This window comes from Micromys minutus, assembly GCF_963924665.1.
Source record: "Micromys minutus genome assembly, chromosome: 12".
Taxonomy (NCBI): Eukaryota; Metazoa; Chordata; class Mammalia; order Rodentia; family Muridae; genus Micromys; species Micromys minutus.
Genome location: NC_137981.1, coordinates 60052130 through 60072572, shown reverse-complemented (window position 1 = coordinate 60072572; position 20443 = coordinate 60052130). Strand labels below are relative to the sequence as shown.

The 20443-nt window shown below is 43.3% G+C and overlaps 1 protein-coding gene across 2 annotated transcripts in view; it reads right to left on the bottom strand.

Moving 5' to 3' along the window:
* Positions 1–583: 583 nt before the first annotated feature.
* Positions 584–20443, bottom strand: part of SETDB2 (SET domain bifurcated histone lysine methyltransferase 2) — a 47212-nt gene continuing 27352 nt past the window's right edge. Inside the window, exons 1-10 of one of the 2 annotated variants that reach the window (XM_080926206.1) lie at positions 15687–15856; positions 12144–12265; positions 10101–10208; positions 8685–8815; positions 6813–6862; positions 6113–6177; positions 5373–5436; positions 4482–4613; positions 2841–2912; positions 584–1124 (exon numbers count right to left, since the gene is read on the bottom strand). In XM_080926206.1, the coding sequence (XP_080782332.1) occupies positions 904–1124; positions 2841–2912; positions 4482–4613; positions 5373–5436; positions 6113–6177; positions 6813–6862; positions 8685–8815; positions 10101–10208; positions 12144–12265; positions 15687–15723 (1002 nt within the window). In that variant the 5' untranslated portion in view covers positions 15724–15856 and the 3' untranslated portion in view covers positions 584–903. Of the gene's footprint in view, positions 1125–2840; positions 2913–4481; positions 4614–5372; positions 5437–6112; positions 6178–6812; positions 6863–8684; positions 8816–10100; positions 10209–12143; positions 12266–15686; positions 15857–20443 lie in introns of those variants that run through there. The other variant, XM_080926207.1, reaches the window with a different exon arrangement.

Sequence of the window (20443 nt, the reverse complement as noted above, 5' to 3'; positions counted from 1 at the left end):
CGTCATGAAGGGGCTTAGACGGGCCTTGGAAACCACAGTATTGCACCAGGAATGATTCCTTCACAAGTATGTGTGAGCACTTGCTACAAATGAGACACAATGCTGAGACACAGTTCAACCCATTCTGGCAGGTGCATTACTGTAGCCCAGAGGATCATGGGAGATTAGGTATGTGAACTTGAGAGAAATAAAGGGCCAGGGGCAGTGTGGGCACAGAACTGATGCATACTGTCAGGTGGGAAAGTCTTAGTACTCCACAATCCCTATTCCCAGGGTGCTCTTATTTAAAGAACACAGTTCTAAATGCTGGAGTCGGTCTTGAAGATGAAGCTTGCCCTTGTAATGACTGTGGCCAGAAAGACACTTCTAAAAAGACTGATGAAGACCCACAAAGTTGGTAAAAGCAGAATAGTGCATTATGTCTTGTTATAGCTGAGGGATGCTGAGGGCTGTATTAAATAAACTGTCAACTCTTCAGTGTTTTTGTCAAGCATTTATTAAGTCTGCTAAATACTGGGAATGTGGTAGTAGGCAGAAAGCCAGGATTACAGCAAGCTATGCACAGGAGTGAGGCTCTGCTCTATTCTGATGGAGTGACTAATACTGAGAGGAGATCTTTATGAGACCTATAGCAGGAGCAGCAGAAGCAAGAGAAAGATTCCACAAAAGGGTGAGCAGAGGCTCTGGTGTTGCTGCCCTTCACTGGGGTGGTCAGGGTAGGTGGGAGGACTTCCTCAATCCTTGGAGAACATGGGGGCCTGATCCAGTTGGCCTGAGGAACAGCTTTTACTGTCAGGGGGAAGCAGGACACGTGAGATGGCAGGAGAGGAGACAACTAACACCCAGTCAGGTGTGGAGCATAGGAGAGCAGTAGCAGGTCAGAGAAGGAGGGGACTGGATCTGTCACGGGCTGTCTCCTGAGCCTGCTTGCACTTCAGGAGACTCCTGGCATCTGAATTGGTGTTCCTCGGGAAGTAGCAAGGATCCTGAAGTAGAGCTTGAGCGGTCCAGATCCCCATTTTCTTGAAATGAGGACAAGTTTAGTTGTAAGTCTACAAGTGCCTCGAGCTGCTGCTTCATCTGCCTCTGCCTTTCTTCATATTCACAAGTTCTGCTCCTGATTACTTTAAAAGAAGGAAAGTGGCTTCAGTGCTTGCAGGAGTTTGATTAGGAATAGTTATACTGTCTCTAGTCTGGATCAGTTCAAATATCCCCTCCATAGTAACTGGGCCTCAAATGAGAAGACAGCGTGGTCTGAGGAGACAAGTGTCAACATCTTTGCTGCCTATCTGACTCAGTGTGAACACCAGCATGTGTCACATGACTTTGGTACTTCATGGTAGAACAAGGTTACATGCTGTTCAACCATTCAGAGTCTGGAGAATGTGGCTGGCCTTCCAGTGAGCCCACCTCTGGCCCTAAGGACATTGGTACATCTCAGCTTTGGGTGTGATTTAGGAACAGAAAATGTTTACTGTAGAAACCTACCAAGGTGACTGTAGTTGAGTTTAGAATCCTCACAATTGAATCTTTAAATTCTTGTCAGGATGACTGCATACCTGTAGTTAGTTTGAAATGCTGGGCTGACTCTTCCTGACCAGAATAGCACCGTATCAGTTAGTGTCTTGAGGGGCCCTGATTCTATGCAGAGTGATATATTCCAGACACATGACTTTCATAATAAGTGACACATGTAAGCCCAAAGGAAATACAGGTTTTTGCTGTTTTTTTTTAAGCAAGTCTTATTAACAGACATTCTCACATGATTTTTAATGTAACTTTTTTTGCTGGCCAAAAGTGAGTATTACAGAGTCCAAATAAGAACAATAACAGAAAATGAAAATGTGAGAGGCTGTGCATATTAAGGTGGTACAGGCAACCTGACCACTCTAGGGAAAACCTACTGCACAGTTTTACTAACAGGCACAGCTGCAGAGAAGAACACTAGGGCCGTGGCCATGAGCAAAAAGGAGAAGCTCCTCATGCCATTCTGTGTGACTCTGTCCCTCACCTATATCCTGAGGTGGTTAGTACTCAAAGAGTTCATAATAAATGCAAGTTTATTATGTTCTTCGGAGAAAGTCTCACTGGCTTCCAATCCTCCTGCCTCGCCCAGTCAAGTGCTGGGATTACAAGTGTGTACCACCATCAATGAAGAAATGTGTCATGTTTTTGAAAACAGGGTCTCCCTATTCCTGTCTGCCTACTACCATTTAAATAAAATAGCAACACACAAAACCCCAAAACAACAACCCAAATCTTTCTTGGTCATTCTTTGTGTTGTTTTTACTTGATTAATTTAAGATTATAGCACTCACTGCTTAGGGAGATAAGCTTTGAAGCCAAACCTTAATAAAAGAACTTGACATCTCTTCTCGAAAGAGGGAGTCAGGCTGCAGGGTAGGTCAGAGTTGCTTCCATCTTGCTTCCTGTGGGCAGAGAAGCTGCAGGAAGCCTCCTCAGCTCCAGCCTATGCCTGTCTATGGAGTCAAAAACTTGGCTTGTTTCTGCCTTGCCAGTCTGTTTTTCTGTACCCAAAAGTATTTGTCTGTATACCTGGAAAACACAGCATTGTGATCCAACCACCCACAAATTAATTCATTTTGTATAGTGTGGTTGGTCTATCTGTCTGTCTATCCATATGTCAACTATTTCTGTGACTATGTGTACACTACCTTTTCCAGGTTTTTCCTCTCCATGTGTTGTGTTTTTCTGTAATGGCCATTTTCATTTGACAAATATTCTCTTTAGAAATATTTGCTTGTTATATAACCTAATCACTTTTATCTGAATAACAAATGTTCCTAAGACCCATGTTCCTTATTCTATGAATCACCTACCTCCTTGGAATTTCATTAATGTGTCTTTAAATAATCCATAGCCAAACAGCAAAGTCTCAATCCCTTCATAGTCTAGAGAAAAAAGCAATTTCTTGTGTTAATTTTCTTGTGAATAAATCACTCAGGGAGAAAAAAAATAACCTCATTGTGGAAGAGACAGGATCAGAGGAGGACAGCTCAGTGCAGGCCCAGCAGGGACCTGGAGAAGCATCAGCTCACAATCTCTGTGCAGCTGGCCCCTAGTTGATTAGGAGGCGCCTACTAATTTAAGCGTTCTTGGTTTTAAGAAAATTAGGAAATAAAATTATGCAACAAATGAGCTCTGGGAAATGTAAACCGCTAATTTATGTTTTGGTTTGTCATAGAAAAAGTCACTTAAGAGTCAATATTTTACATTGTCCCTTACAGTATGAAACACTCAGGTCACACTAACAAGGAATTGTAAGACTTGGCTGTTATGCTGTAGTGACAGGGTGTCACAGAAGCCATATACTTGTACACTGAAAGTGGAGTTTTTATTCCCTAGGGGCCATTCAGAAAGAATAGTCCACTATGCAGTTGACCTAAGCAACTACTCCATCCCTGGTGTGGCAAGATGGCTCAGCAGGGAGGGCTTGGTGGTAACCCGATGACTTAAGTTCACTCCCCGGAACCCACATGGTAGAAGTAGAACCAACTCCTCTGTCTTATCCTCTGTCCTACACCTATTTGCTGTGGCAGGGGCACAATGTAATGTTTTAAAAACAGGTTTCTGTGTGTGTGCGTGGGAGCATGTGAGTGTGTGTGTGTGTGTGTGTGTGCACGCCTGTGTGTATGGGTTTGGTATCCTCAGAGTCCTTAACAGTGTCAGATGCCCAGAAGCTTCAGGTCCAGGCTTTATGAGCTATTATACATAGGTGTGGGGCACCAAACTCCAGTCCTCAGAAAGAATACATGTTCTTTATCACTGTGTTGTTGCTCCAGCCCCTGTAATGTTTTTTAAGACCCTGGACTGGTAAAGAAGTAGGATTTGAAGCACATCAGAACAATAACCTAAGGGATGCTCCCCAGCACCATGTTGGGTGGCTTATAACTACCTCTGACTCTGACTGCAGAGGATCAGACAGTTCTGTTTTGGACACGTGCACTACCTTGTCCATATCCTCCACACATGCACACATGTTCACATGATTAAGCACAACGAGAGTTGGTCTGAAAACAGCAGATACAGCAGCAACAAAAGCAGCCGAACCAGCACAGCACAGTTGTAATGATGTCTCCTTCCAGCTGTGGGCACCCCTGGGAGGCAGACCTCCTCGCATCAGTGCACTTTCTCCTCCAACTAAACAATCTGTATCTTTCATACTCTGTTGATTTATTAACTTAAATCTTTAGGTTTATTTATGATTTTGTGTGTGAGTGTGCATGCCTAGAAACTGGACAAGACAGACAGTGCTGGATTCCCCTCTAACTGGAGTTAAGGTTGTGAACCACCATGCAGATGCTGGAAACCAACCTTGAGTCCTCTGCAAGAGGAACAAGTGCTCTTGACACTGAGCCATCTCTTCAGCCCTTGATGTGTGTCTTTAAAGAAAGGGTTAAAGAAGGGAGGGGAAAGAAGGGAGGGTGTGTTTCCAAAAATGTGTTTACATTTAGCCCTACCTGACTCTGAAGCAGTCTCATCCATGAATCTTCCATGAACTGAATCTATTTTTTCTAGTATCTGTTCAAATAGTTCATTGAGAAGTCCTGCCTCCTGGCATTTCTTAAGAAAAGGAGCTTTAGCAGCTGCATCTACAAACAAAGGGTGCATCTTTAGGAAGAGGTAGGCAGCTGTTCACATCATGAGTCACTTTATACTTTACCAATCGATGGGTGACCATACTTGTCTCGTTGTATGTAGCTCAAATAGGAAAAGGTCAAAACGGAAACATTTATCTGCTTGTAGTAACTGTATGAAGTGGTTTTGTAAAATTTACTTTAAACCCTTGAGATGACAGCCCCTCGTACTTGTGCCAGATTTGGCATAGTGAGGACATTGTCACCTGTCACTGTGAGGGTAGCACACCACAGAACTGTGGCCTCAGAGAAATGTTCCATCTGTCACTGTGAGGGTAGCACACCACAGAACTGTGGCTTCAGACAAACTTCACACCTGTCAGTGTGAGGGTAACACACCACATAACTTTGGCCTCCAAAATGTCCCACATCTCACTGTGAGGGACACACCACAGAACTGTGCCTCAGGTAAACATCTCACTTGTCACTGTGAGGGTGGCACACCACAAAACTGTGCCCTCAGGCATACATACCTGCCTTTTTCTGTCTCCTCAGACTGAGAAGAATAGGCCATTCCAGCTCCAAAAACTTTGCTATGGTACGGGTTCTAATACAGTGTACAGTTATGATAAAGATTTGTCTCCTGATTATTAAGTACCAAAAGCCCAGAAGAATAAAGATCAAAGTACAAGACCAGCGTAAAATGGTACGTGTCAGCACTTCTACAAGGGTTCTGATTCCATCATTTTTGTACAGTCATCACTGAGAAACTACCTCTGTTGCCTAGAGGCTCTCCTGTTGCATGTCTTTTAGATCTCGTGAATTTCACCATTTTTGCCTGGAAGAGAAAACAAAGATTATATTGAATTTCCATGTAGCCCTAGAATACTACACAAAATTAAAATGTTGTGATACATTATCAAATAGAAATATTAAATAAAGTTTTGTTTTTATCTTGATGAACTCCTGAGAGGCACCATCAAAGAGCTAGGACCTATAGGGTATGCTGTTTATGGCCTGAAAAACATCTGTTGAATAAGAGGGAGAGATTGTCGTCAGAAACTAATTATGACTAGAAACTGATATAAAAACTGTTTCAAATCTCTCCAAATTCTTTTACACTTTGTACCTACTAATCCAGAAAATTGTAAGTTGGAAATTTGCTTAGGTGTGGGCAAGTGGCTGGGAGACACTGGGTTCTGAAAGGATGCTTGTCTGTACTCTGAGCCTGTTTAGGACTAAGTGTTAGCTTGGTCCATAGAATGACTGACAGGAGCTGAGGGAATGATGTCATCTCCTGAGCCTCTAGCCTCTTACTACTCTCAGTTTGTTTCTGCCATGTCAGGACTTCCTGAGTGCAGGGTTCTCTCCAGATGCCACCCTAACTACTAGTTCAGCTCCATGGAGGAGAGAACACACACCAACCATTGTGTGCAAATGCCAACTCCTCCAATGACCTGAAAACTGAGTCTCTGGCATTTACAATTGTAAGTAAGAACATTATAGAAAATTACCTGTGCACAGGGGCCTGAGGAGGAGCGTTTCTTCCTTCCCCTCTTCTTCATGCTTGGGCCAGCAGCTAAAACAAAAACAATTTAAGGGTTAAAATATGTGAAGCAAGATTGCTGAGTTGTGGTAGTGCACACCTTTAATCCCAGCACTTAGGCTGAGGCAGGTGGACCTACTAGGTGAAGGCTAGCCAAATCAACAGAGTAAGATCCAGGACAGCTGTCTGTCTTTGTGTGTGTTTGTATCTGAATATATATATATATATATATATATATATATATATATATATATATATATATATATATATATATATTCACAGAGAGAGAGACACACACAGCGACAGACAGACACACAGACAGACAGACAGACACACAGACAGACAGACAGACAGACAGACACACACACACACACACACACACACACTGCTATGTCCATTCCCTGTCAATATACCCTAATTAAAAGGAACCCTTTAAGAGTGCTTTTCAGTAAGTTATAAACTAATGACAATGATAAGACATAAGCACTCACTGCTCTTCCACAGGACCCAGGTTCAGTTCCCAGCACCCACTGGTGACTCACAACCATATGTAACCTAGGTATCCACACAAACAGATGTTTATAAAACATTACAATGGAGAAGAAATTACCTCATCGAAGGTTTTAAGTAAGTAAGGGGCTTTCTTTAAACTCACTTTAGAAACTTACCCTGTTCAGTGGGCTCTTCTTGTTGTGGAGGATGTTCTGGGCAAAATACTCTGAAAATACAGATTTTAAAGAGTCACTGAATCTTTTAATTTGTAAAGATCCAGTGTTGGGAAGGAAGCTGCATGCCACATCACTGGCTGAAGTGTTCATGTTTAAAAAGAAATGTGCTTAAGACTGTGTCAAATTGTCAACCCACATGCAGTGTGGTTGAGGGTGGGTTGTCTTTGGGTCCTTTGAGCAGCAGAGAGGAGACTCTGGTCTCTGAAGGCCTGAGTGCTGGGTGAATATTTGGAGCAGTCTTGTTCCTGTGTTTCGACGAGGTGTATCTAAAGAACTATGCTCCGAGACCTGAAGCTTCTATCTGATTACCCACTATTTTGCTTCACAGTTCCCTCGGACACGTGTGCAGTGCTGTGGAGAATGACTTTCCAAGCATTTGGCCAGTGTCTTTAGAGAAGCCAGCACAGCAGGCTAGAGGACTGGAGTGAGGAGCTCTAAGGGACTTCTCTGCCCTGGCTTGCCTTTGTCTTAGCCCTTATGAGACCAAGATCCTCCAGTTACTCCAGTGCCCTCCATGCAGCCTTCCCAGCAACACCAGCTCAAGTCACCTCCTCCAGATCTGGGACCCCTGTGTACCTTTGTTTTGGTCTCATATTGCATTTCCAGAGGGACTTGGATTTGTGCCCTTACCTCTCCTGTACATTCATTTTAGGCTTCTGCTACCATGCTTGCCTATGAGTTTTTGTAACACATAGAGAAGTATAGAAAATATTAGGATAGACTCTCTCACCAGTGTCCTCTCCATCCCCAGTGTCAGTAATATTTAAGTCTAGGCAAAGCCCCTTCCTGCTTCAGCCCCTCCCATGAGCCAGTGTTCAGAGTTGCCTGTCTGTACCTCTGCCCCACCCAAACTTGGTGACAAATTATCAGTTTCATTATCCCTCAGCCCCTTGTGAAATATGTTATTCTATGCACCTCAATATTTTAATTAAAATTTAGACTGCAATGCTTAAATTAAAACAAAAACCCAATTTTTTTTAATTTTTAATAAAAAAATTAAAAAAAAAACACTTGTTCCTTGCTGAAACTATTAAAAAGTTTTTTTAATATTGAATTAAGTATTTCCAGTGTGATTAATATACATTTTTGCCCTTTTATTTTTAAGTTATCTCTGTAATTTCAAGGGCAGATTGGTCTACTTGGTAAGATTCTGTCTCAAATATAAAACCTTTATCCAGCAGGGACTTCAGTCCTCTCAATGGATTATGTGTATAAAAGTGACTGTAAAGTGAGATCTTCGTAAACACAAACAATGAATGTGAAGCTCTCCTATCAGTTTCTCAATAATTTAAACATAAAAGTTTCTCAATAATTCAGATGTAAAAGGAACTGTTCCAAACTGAATGAACCTTTACAAACAATAAGAAGCCGGGGCTGAGGAGACTCCACAGGTGAAGGTGCTTGCAGTCAGCTCCATGCCTGGGTTCAACCCTGGAAGCAGAGAGCCTATTCCCACAGGGTGGGAAGACAGCACGACCTGTGGGTGTCAGAGTGAAGGACCTTGTCTTCCTGCTGCAGAGAGAACAGGCCTGAGCGGAGTCCTGCTTCTTGTAGGACATGATGCTGCCATCATGAATGAGGCTCTCCCAGAAGGAGGAGACACAGAGATTTAGAAAGTCAAGCAAACCCAAGAGTACTTCTCTTGTCCCTGTCATGTGCAGAAAAGTAAAGCTGAGTTCCTGAAGGTGTCCCATTATCCTGTTCTCAAGTGAAACTCATTTGCATAAATAGAACTTGAGAAGTACTGTCACAGTCTAGCATTCCTTAAGCACCCTGCCCCTCCACCATGGAGTTTTAAAGCCCTTTGATTACTTGTAAGTTCTTTTAACTCCAACTTGTAGAATTGCATGGTCCTCCTTGGCACAGAGTAAGTGGTATTTCTTGACACAGGATGTTTCTCCACACCCAATGATGGCTCCGTTGTTATTACAAAATGAACACATCTATAGAATAGATCATTATGAGTTAGTACATGTTTCACTACTGCAAAGTGAGAATGATATTAAATGTTGTTTAAGCCAGTAGCCCAGTGTTTTTGTCCTGCCTATCTTTGGCCTATCCCAGCCTCCATACCACATTAAATAGGAATTGGCAACCCAGGTGGAAGTTTCAGCAAAACTGCAGTCAAGTGTCATCAAAGGCCTGTCACAGGCAGTTGTACCATGGAATACATAAATGCAAAAACATGTAGATGGTTTAAATAACCAATATTTTTTTAAAATAAAGATTTCTTAAAAGTGAGACTAGCAGGCTTTTTTATCCCTAGTCAAGAGGTTGTTTGGGAGACTCTGAGCCTCAGAGCAGCTCCTGCTGTACCCAAACATGTGACCTCAGCTGGCACTTTCTGTGCTTCCTCTTAGACATTCCTCCCTGGGATGGTGATGCCTGCTCTTCAGAGTGGCTATAAAATGAATGAAACCTGTTTCCAGTGTGTAGAAACTAAACAACATTGAAAGCATAGCTGAACGACAGAGTTTTTTCTTGATCCCTTGATTTAATGTCCCTGTGTGATTTTATATGAAGGTAGATGTACAATGTTTAGGCACTGTTTGGTTCCAGTCATTCACACGTTATGCTGCTTATGGCCAGCCATGAATCATTCACCTTGCCAACCTGTTTATTAATCTGTGAATGGCCTTCCATAAAGAAGCCCAGAGACCCAGTGCGATTCAGAGATAAGCCTTACCTGTCCTTCCCTGGTTAGACCCCTCATGTCCCCAGCTCCCAGGCAGACACTGACAGTGATAACCACACACCACACACAGAAAGACACTCAGCCACCCTTGACATTCAGAAGGCATCTTACTCCATGTCAAATATAAAGTCCTGAGTTCTCATTGCTGCCTGCAGCTTTGTGGCACAAGAGGGTCAGCTAGTTGCATTGGGGTTATAAGCAGACAGCATCAGCTGAGGCCTGTCTCACAGTCCAGTTTCCAGCTCTCCACAGGTTTCTCAAACTGTACTTTACAGACTGATTCTAGATGAAAGATTTATTTTATTTTTACTTCTGTGTCTGAGAGATCAAGTATGTAAGTGCATGTGTCTGTGGAAGCCAGCAAAGGGTGTCAGATGCCCTGGAGCCGGAGATACAAGCAGTTGTGAGTAGCAGTGCTGAAAGGGTAGTAAGAATTCCTGAGAACCATCTCTCCACACCCCCCCAACAGACCGTCCTTTGAATGTAGACCCCAAGACTCATCGTTTGTAAGCAAAAAGGACATGCCAACTTACCAACGTGCTTCCTTTCCAGATATTTTCTAGTACTGATCTCACGTCAAAATTTCCAGCTATATTACATGGATCACGGGCCTCACATTCCACCAGTCCTGATGAGTACAGCTGCAGAGTGAGAACAAACCCAGAGTTGGTGTTTGTGGTCCTGACTCACACATGCTGGAGATGGTTGTGAAAACGGCTGAAGTGCAGAGAGGACAATGGCTCAGAGCACTGGCCACTGTGCAGTAGATGAACAGACTGGAGCCATGTGACTCCTGTGAGACCTCAGTCTGTAGACACAGTTGTACCTGGTAACTGATCTCTACCCAGGCAGACACTACTGTCCCTGCTCAAGGATGCAGAGCAGGCAATGGCTGAAGCCATGCAGTCAGAGAAGCCAAAGCAAGGGACAGAGGCCATTCCTGATGGCTTTCCAGGCCTTGTTCTTGTCACTGTTGAGATAGGGTCTCACTGTAGCCCAGCTGGACTGAAACCCAGAGTCCACCTGTCTCTGCCCCGAGTGCTGAGACTAAAGCCGTTCACGATTGCACCTGGTTTTAGTTGTTTTTTAAGGATAGGATCTGGCTATACAACCACTTTACCTGGACCTTGGCCTCTTCCTTAGTTTCTGAGCAGTGGAAATGCAGGCATTGTGACCACAGCTAGCCCCAAATTCCCTTGTGTGTTTTAGAGGCCACAAGTCTCTTTCCTCTTCAGCATTTTAGAGGATGTTGAGACAGCTCTGTGGTTCAGCATGTGTACTGCTCTTCCAGTGTTCCAGAGGACCTACAACCAGCTCCCAGCACCCAGCTCACACTTGAACTCTTACTCCAGAATGTCGTATATACACATACGCACACTAAAATCTTTTTGAAAATTTTATCAAATGTTTATGTTGTAAAAGCATGCATGTGTGTTCTTTGTGTGTTGTATGCATCTGTGCAATATTGTATATATGTTCTCTCTGTGTTTGCACCTGCCTGTTTACATGTAGAAGACAGATTTACTTTGGCTGTTGTTGTCTACTCCTGTTTAGCTTTTTTTCTAAGATTTTTTATGAAAATGTGTGTTTTGCCATGATGTATCTTTATGCATCACGTGTGGGCTGGTTTCTCCACTGGTTAAAACAAGGTATTGCATCCCCAGAAGTGGAGTTACAAATGCTTGTGAAGTAACCCCAGTGTGCTGGGAACATGACCTTGGTCTTCTGCAAGAGCAGCTTCCCACAGAGCCATCTCTTCAGCCCTTCTCCAGCTTATTTTGTGAACCTGGAGAGCTCATAAATTCAGTTCAATAAGCTGGCCGGCGAGCTCCTCGACTCCTCCTGTCCATCCCACCCTCCCATCGCATTGGAGGCTCACAGGGCCTTGTCCAGCTCCTTGCATGGGTCCTGGGGATAGACGTCAGAACACTCATGGACACTTCTGTCTCTGGCACTTTATTAACTGAGCCACCAGCTCTCTAGTTCCAGAGAGCTGAAGTTACTGTGAGTCACATAAACAATCTGCCTGCTTTCATGTGAAGGTTCATGTTATAGATAAACTTTAAAAAAAGAACATATATACATATGTGGGGAAAATTATAATACTTATATGCAAAGAATTGTATAAGAATTAGAAACCATAATGCAAATATTAATACTTGCATGTGGGAGTGTAAGAATGACTGAGTTTAGCTCTCTCCTTCCCCCATGGTTTGGAGTAGGGCTTCTCTCTGTTTCTGCTGTTCTGTTCCAGTTGCTAGCTCAGTGCATTAATATGTTATATTTTATCAGGATTAAAAGTTGCTCCCTGAAAGATGCTGACAGAAGAAGGTGGGCCAGCAAGGTGGCTTGTCAAGAAAACTCACTTGCTGCTCAGCTGGAGGACCTAGGCTAGCCTCAGAGGCCAGATGAAGGTACCACACATCCTGGGACTGTGGCTACAGATGGATGTGGGCCACTCTGTGGGTGCTGGGAATGGAACCAGGATCCTGTGGAAGAACAACTAATGCTCCTAACACTGAGCCGTGTCCCTGGCCCTACGCAAGTAACTTTAAAGTTATTTACCTGTAACTTACCAAACAGTTTTCATGCGCAGCTATATTTGCTGATGGTGCAAAGTATATCACACTCCAGTTGTGGCCTTCAGGGCAGAGGGCACATGTCCTTTTTTCCATCTTTTCTGTAACCTGACAGAAACCTATAAATAACAGCCAGGTTAAAACAGAAAAGGATTGATGGCCTTGGTGGCTCCTCATGTCTTTGAGAAGGGGGCAGGCCCTTCTTTTTGTGATAGTGCTGCCTCTCTTCAGTGCTGAAGAGCAGTGCTGTCAACAGAAACAGCAAGCCACAAAGGTTGGCTATGCCGCCACTGAAAACATTCTTGGGACCTTACTGAAACGCATATAATACAGGAAGAAATCTCTGATGATGTCTGAGGCCTGCACTTATCCATGGGCAGACAGGAATGTGGAGCAAATGTTTATCCCATGTCTGTTTAGCAAAGGCAGCAGAAGTAGGTTCACCTCCGGGGCCTATGAGCTCCCTTGCCATGGGGTCTTGTCCAGATGTACAGTAGGAGGCGTGTGCTTCCCCTGCTGGCCCTGACTCCACTTAGAAATCAGTTGTCACTGCTATGACACTGTCACTCTTGCACCCAGGAGCGTGTCCTGCCATGCTGGTTGTTACTATAGCTCAGTGTTCACAGCACTGTCAGACTGTGGGTTACTCTTCCCCAACAAACTACACGGCACCTTTCAGTGCTGTGAAAGCTAGCCAGCAGAAAGAACCTCCTGGTTACTGCTTAAATAACCTAACCTTAAATAACAGGATTTTTTTTTCTATGTCCTGTTACTGAAAAGTGTGATGCCTTTGGCAATAGGGTCCTATTAAGTTCTCACCTGGCTATAGAGAAGAGAATAAGTGTAGAAATTTCTGCCATAAAGGGGACAACTACAATCACCTCACCTCAGGGAACACTGTGGGAGAGGTGATGGACAGGTTCTAAGATCTGTAGAAACAGCATCTTCTAGACATGATAGAAATGCTGTAAGCATAAATTCAAAGCATCTGTAGAAGTCTGAAAAAGGCCTGCCTAGGATCTAACTAGTTAAAATTCAAGCTGGGATAGTAGTAGGGGTTAGGGAGCTGCACTCACTAGCATTCACCCCTAACTGAAGAGATCAGTTGATGGTTTGTGGGAGAGGAAGTGTTAGTTTCCCTTTAGGGTGTGTTCCTGTTAGGTCTGCCATGAACCAGTGGTTGGAAACTCTCTCTCTCTCTCTCTCTCTCTCTCTCTCTCTCTCTCTCTCTCTCTCTCTCTCTCTCTCACACACACACACACACACACACACACGTTCAGAATAATCTGGATACAGTAAACCGGTCTAAATGGAGAAAAACACAAGGTAAATGCCTTTCAGCATGGGAGGAGCAATATGAAAATGTAGACTACACAGCGTCTGGACCAGAGGCTGGATACACAATGATGGCAATTCTGCACAACTTCCCCCAAGGAAGTTTCAAATGTGTGTAATAAAAGCAATTATTAGAAAGACTACATCAGCACAGATAGTGAGGATGCTTTGGAGAAAACAAGAGAGGCCTCTTACCTGCTTGATTTAAAAACATATGTTCATACAATCACTTAGACATATAGTTATATGAACAAGTCAAAGAACTGACAATACAGGCAAACATGGGCCACACCCCACATTTCTAATTCAGTGGATGACAGTTGTTTTTCCTAACTAGCAGCAATGCCTCTGCCTGTTTTTTAATTATCAGTGTCTTACTGATTTTTAAGAGCTTATCACATGTTAGAATATTATCACTTTGTTAGTGAAACAAAGTTTGGCAAGAGAAGTACATCTGGCATCCTCCTCTGGTCCAGTAAACACCCCCACATACACACATATATATACACGCCATACTCATACATAATAAATGTTTTAAGCCTACCTGCTTATGCACTATTAAAACCACTTTACAGTTTCTAGTCTTAGGAAGGATGATGTATTTAGAAACTAGTGAACTCTTGGTTTTTATAATATTAATATGGAATCTGTTTTAAAGTTTTGTCTCAAAGCAAAGCAAATCAACTGTATTTCTTTTGAGACAAACCCACTTTGACTTTGCAAATCTAAAGTGTGAGGAGTGAGATGGAGCCTTCTCTCTCCAGCTCCTTACTCTACAATCCACAAATGGAATAGCTAAGTAAATAGCTGACCAGATGGCTATCGGTTGCCATTTATTTTGGACATTATTACCCTTACCTGTGCCATCCTCTGCCTGAAACAATCTTTCACATTTCCTCCCTATGGCTGACTCTGGACTAAGAGTAGAATGGGGCTAGAGACAGATGAGTTGTTCTTCCTCTGGAGGACTCAAGCCCTCATGTTGGACAGCTTACAAACTCTTGTTACTATAGCTCCAGGTTCTCCACACACTTTTTTGGACAGACAGACAGACACACACACACACACACACACACACACATACACATACATACACGCACACCATACATCTGCATATACATACATACATACATACGTGCATACCTACCTACCCACCTACCTCCCTACCTACATACATACTGGAAACTAGAAAGATGGCTCTGTAGACAAGATGTCTTGTTGCTCTTGCAGAGGACCCAGGATTGGTTCTCAGCATCTACATGGTGACCTTTAAACATTTTAACTCTAGGTCCAGATAGAATCCCATGCCTTCTCCCAAACAACACAAGTGCCAAGTACAATGTGGTACATAGCAGGCAAGAAAGTCATATACCAAGTCTTAAAAGTACACTAGCTGGGAAGAAAGGTCACAGCCTAGAATAAATCATTGGACATCCACAAGATTGTCTGTAGACATCTCTACCATGTGGGTGAGGATAATGGATCCCTGAGTTGTTTCAGGAATGGAAGGATACTTTTGCTCAAAATAGTGACTTCCCTTAGGCAATGATCCCTGTTGCTCTAAAGGGCTGAAAAGCTTTGGCATTAGTGCCTTCCTGTTGTTTCTGTATTTCCTGCTTTAACCTGGGGGTCAGATTTCTACTGGAGAGACAAGTTGGGGCAGGGCTGTACTAGCCTGTCAACACCAGCTTTCCTGTTATTCCCGCTGTCCTCTGTGCTTTATTGTATTCATGATTTTCTAAGATGATTCCAGAGAACTGTGAACCACAAAGCTGACAAGAACCAGGATCACTGTGCCCTCAAGACAAGAGAAAACATCTCAAGAAGATTGTCACTATGGGTGGCCCTGAAATGTCAGCCTAAATTCAAGCCCCTAGGAAACTAATGGCTACTTTCAACCTGGTCCTCAGTATTCCCCAATTACCCCAAAGTCTGGGTCTTCATTTCTAGGTTTTCAACATCTCCAATAAAGTGTACCTTCCCTTCCTAACAGCATGACCTCAGTATTTCCGAACTTTAAAGTGAGAGCTCCCAGTGAAGCAAAGACCATAGGAGGAACCAGCCAACCCAGAGGTTTCAACTTTCTGAGGTCCTTCCTCAGAGCCTACAGCTTTCCCAGAAGCTGTAAGCCTAGTTCAGGCCTCAGCAGTCTCCCCAGGTGAAGTGGAATGTGGTCTTCCTGCAAACCAAATCTGTAATACTCACCAGTGAGGACTGGGTCAGGTGGCGTCTCTTGGGCCATGACTGGACACCTGCACTCCTCAAAATGCAATGGGGAAGCTTCTAGTTTCGTTTCTCTAAACCTGAGTGGTGATAGCAAGCAGCATCCTGGGAGGAAGTACAAGATAGGTACGGCTTCCTTGTCGATTTTCAACTCTAAACAGTCATATAAAGAGTGGTTTAGTTTGGTTTCTCTGCATATGTGATGAAAACCCAGGCCCAAAACAACGTAGGGGAGGAAAGGGCTTATATGACTAATGGGTTCCAGTCACCATGCAGAGAACAAGAAAGCAGGAGCAGGGGGCTTTCTGTCTGTTTCCTTGGCTCTCTAAACCTCTGTGCAGTACAGCAGACAACCACCTGCCCTGTGCTGGGGCTGCACACAGTGGCCTGTGCCTTCCCCCATCAACCACTTGGGAAATGCTCAAGGCCACTCTGACCAGGTGTGTCAAGTCCACAACTGCAAACAGCCACCAAGGAGCTTGAGAAAAACCTCACCAAACACCCTGTAGTGGCTATTCCTGGCTGCAAACTTGACTATATGTGGAATGAACCACAATCCAGAACAGGAAGGCTCACCTGTGATCCTGACCTTGAGGCTGGGAGATACAAGTTTCTGACCTGGGTCTTGGCATGGAGATCTTGAGGCATAGTGGCTATGAATCCCAGGACACTAAGGCAAAAATCTCTGAGTTCAAGGTCATCTGGGAATAAGCAAGTCCCAGTTTTAGGCCATGCTTTCTGCTGGAGACCTACATAAGGACATTGGAAGAAGGAAGGCCCTCTCTCTTGGCCTGCTTGCCTTGTAGGATTGAGGGACTGCTAGATCTAGCTGCTGCTGACCATTGTAGGAGAGTTGGATAATAGACTGTAAGTCATCAACAAATTCTCTTATTATATAGAGGCCACCCATAAGTTCTGTGACTATGGAGAACCCTGACTAGTATACCTCTACTGTGCCTGTGCTTAAGAAACAACTGGTCTGTACTCCTGAAACTTGTAGCACACCCTTTGGCCTATGCAGGAATATCTTTATATGACACAAAAGTCAAAACCCTAAACTCAGGTGCCAGTAAAGGGTCTATTTAGCACCCATGGGCTACAAAGCACCACAGAGATGCAGACCTTTCAGTTCCTGTGACAAATAAAAATATCCACACAGGCAACAAGTTACAGAAAGTAAAAATTTAAAAGCCCAGTACTTTGCTAGGGAATTAAAGATAAACTCAGAGAGGCCTGCACTCTGGGAGGACAAAGGGCAGCCTGTGTCTGGCAGAAGAAAGGCAACTCAACTGGGCAACATGAAAGGTCCTACCCTTTCATGAAAGGACGGCAAGGGACTTGGGTAGGTCCTGGAGACATTGTTTCTCACACTCTTCTGAATGAATAGATGGGCAAGACCTGTGCTTCTAAGGAAAGCCTCTAACTTCCAAGATAAAAACCAGGCAAGTTTGGGGGTGGGACAGACACATGCGGGGGTGGGGGGTAGAGGTCTTGAAGGGAAATATCACATGAATGCATATATATATATATATACACACACACATATGTATATATATATACACACACACATACTCATTAAAATAGTATATTAGGCTTTTACTGCATGTTGTTTGCACTTTAGTGTGTGCTCATGTGTGCCATGACACACAGGACAGTTAGAGTCACTTTATGTTATAGTAATTCTCTTCTTGTCGGGCTGCTGTGCTTTGCAGCATGTGTCTTTACCTGCTGAGCCATCTCTTTGGCCCATAATTAATATCTTCAAAGACAAAAAACTATTACAGCTGCAGAACAAAACAGAATTCTTTAACGGATTCTCCCTGGGCATTATGGCACACACCTTTAACCCCAGAACCTGTGAGACAAACTCAGGCCAATCTCTATGAGTCTGATGCCAGCTGGGCCTACATATGAGACCCTGTCTCAAACAAACAAACAAATCCTCAAGGAAAAGAATGTTCTTAGATACAAAGTAGCAGGGGCTGGAGAGATGGACCAGTGGGTAGAGCACTAGGTGTAAGGACACAGGACATAAGTTCTCCACTCCTAAGGACTGCATAAAGTCAGGGGTGGGATGTGCACCAGCAATCTCAGGACTCAGGGGACAGACAGGGGCACTCTTTGGCTTGCTGGCCACCCAGTCTAGATGAATGGCAAGCCAGATTCACTGCAGACTTTCTCAAAGGGACAAGATGGAGATTGACAAAGTGTAATATCCAATGCCCATACTCATTCATATACACTGAAAGAAAAAAATATCAGAGAACTACAGCGTAATAGATAAAGGCAGGCACAGACTCACAATCATGCAACAGACAAGATGGAAGACACATGTAATGTGAAAGTAGAGAATCTGAATCTGGACTTGCTCTTGGAGAAGTGCTTTCAGTTGTTGCCTTAATTGCACATAAATGTAAAGCTGGAAACTCGGTGTTACTTCCTAATATGTTTGTCCAATACACACAGGAACCGACAGATCTCTAACTGGTATTAAAGCCTGCTCAATAAGAAGGACATCATAACTGGGCCTGGAAACCTAGCCATGTACTCAAGGCTAGTGAAGTCATGAATCAGGGAGGAGAACTGACAACTGCCACCTTACTAATCCAACAGGATCCCTAACTCCATTGGAAATGTGTCCTGATACCCAGCATGATCCCTAACTCCATTGGAAATGTGTCCTGATACCCTTAGGTGAGCACAGCTCTAGCCCTGCATCAAAGAAACTTCTCTTTGCAAAGGCAGATGAAAATCCTAATGGTAAACCACAACTGACCAATATACAGTTGTGAAGCCCAGCCCCAACTAAGGCATCAGCACATCACATTCTCTACACCTAAGATTCATTGTGGAAGAGCCAGATGAACAGGAAGTCTGCTGTGAGATTGTGTCTCCTAGGATTGATAGAGAAGCTACAGCCATGAAGTCTCCCCAACATGGCTGCCTAAACACAGGCTGAACAACAGACACCAAAGGACATGCTCACATAAAAAGAACTACAGGTAGCCAAGGAGTGCTGAAAGCAGAATAAGTCGTCCCCAGGGAAGAACACATCAGTTGGTCATCCAATAGCATGATGAAAACCAGTACATACAAATATCAGTATACAGACTGAGCAGAACATATAGAATATCCAAATGCTCAGTCTACATAATATATATTAGATATATAGGAATATAGATATATCACTAAATAAACACACATATAGATATGCACACAATTAAAGGAAAAGAGGCCATGAATTTGGAAGAGAGCTGGGTGGGGGAATGGTACATGGGAGGTATTGTAGAGTGAAAAGAGGGAATGTGACATAATTTTATTATGATCTTATTATAACAGAAAGTTATAATTTAAGAAAATCAGAAAGCTGACTCATGGATTGTCACAGAGGAGGGCATAGTGAAAATAAAAGCTAGAATTCAGGGGGAACTGAAGCAGTGTCTACTGGATGTCATGGGTTCGCTACTGTCCTGGGCAACAGTGGTTGATCAAACTGGTCAACCTTCTAGCCATAGGAACCAGATCTCATGAGCTCCCAGCCTGAGGAGATATCCACAGTTGACGGCTTTTGTGAAAAGGAAAATAAGTTTCTTTAAGGATGTGGCACCTGGTGTCCTCATATTCAGGAATAAAAGAGCAACATAAATAGGAGTTGAAGGGTTATTTTAAAAAAAGAAAAGAAAAAAGAAAACATGAAGTTGGGAGGGAGTGAAAAATGGTGGATGGATATAGGAGAATAAGACCGAACTACATTGCTTAAAATTCTCTAAGAAAATAAAAATATTACATTAGGAATCAGAAAGCCATTTTTAATTGTAACATTTTGATGAATAATTCCAAAGAGAAGAGAAATTCTTAAACTGTTTTAAGATTTTCTTACACTGAAGGACAAAGACTTCAGACCGAAAAACTCACCAAGCACCAATAGAAGGGGTGAAACAGATGTTGTCTAGAGACCACGCAGCAGGACAAAGAAAATACAAATACAGAGTGCCAAAGAGGTTGGTACCCTGCCAAATGGCTTTCATTCACAAAGTCATTGCCAAACACGCAAAGAAAAGCATTTAATATCCTGAAGTAAGTATCAATAAAGTAGAAAACAGACATTTTCAAGGATTTTTCTCAAAACATCTAGTTCTTAGTTTTTGCTCCAAAGGTAACTGTTTCATCCACCTCTGGAGGAAAAGAAAGAAAGAAAGAAAGAAACAAACAAACAACAAACAGGGAAAGGGGAAGTGTAGGGTATGAACTGGACAGTGCTGGCCATGGATGGAGACCAGGTAATGCAGATCAGGACTTCTGGGACCTTGCTCCAAGGATGACATTGATGACGTTGATAAAACACCGTGTTTTAAAGGAGACCTCAAGGAAATGGTCCCTTTCAGACAGAGCCACCCACCCCAACAGTCAAGTCTTCTTGCTTCGTCTTAGTGACTTCCCCGAGTCCTTACATCACTACTGAGACTATCTTGCCATACCTACCTGCAGCTCCAACTGTTGCTTCTCCTTTGAATGTAATTCCTTTCAGGTTACACAGCACAAATTTGACTAGCTTTAAGATTCCCTCAACTCCTAACTCTACTCTCTGTACAGAATCTCTTCCTTGCTCCTTTCTTACTTTCTGCCTGTGCTCCTTGTCTTGTGTACTCAGGCACTACAGAAAATCTGGAAAGTTTCTAGTTCACAGTGTGTTCAGAATGGCTCCCTGCAGGGATGGTTGATGGGACAAAGAAGTAATA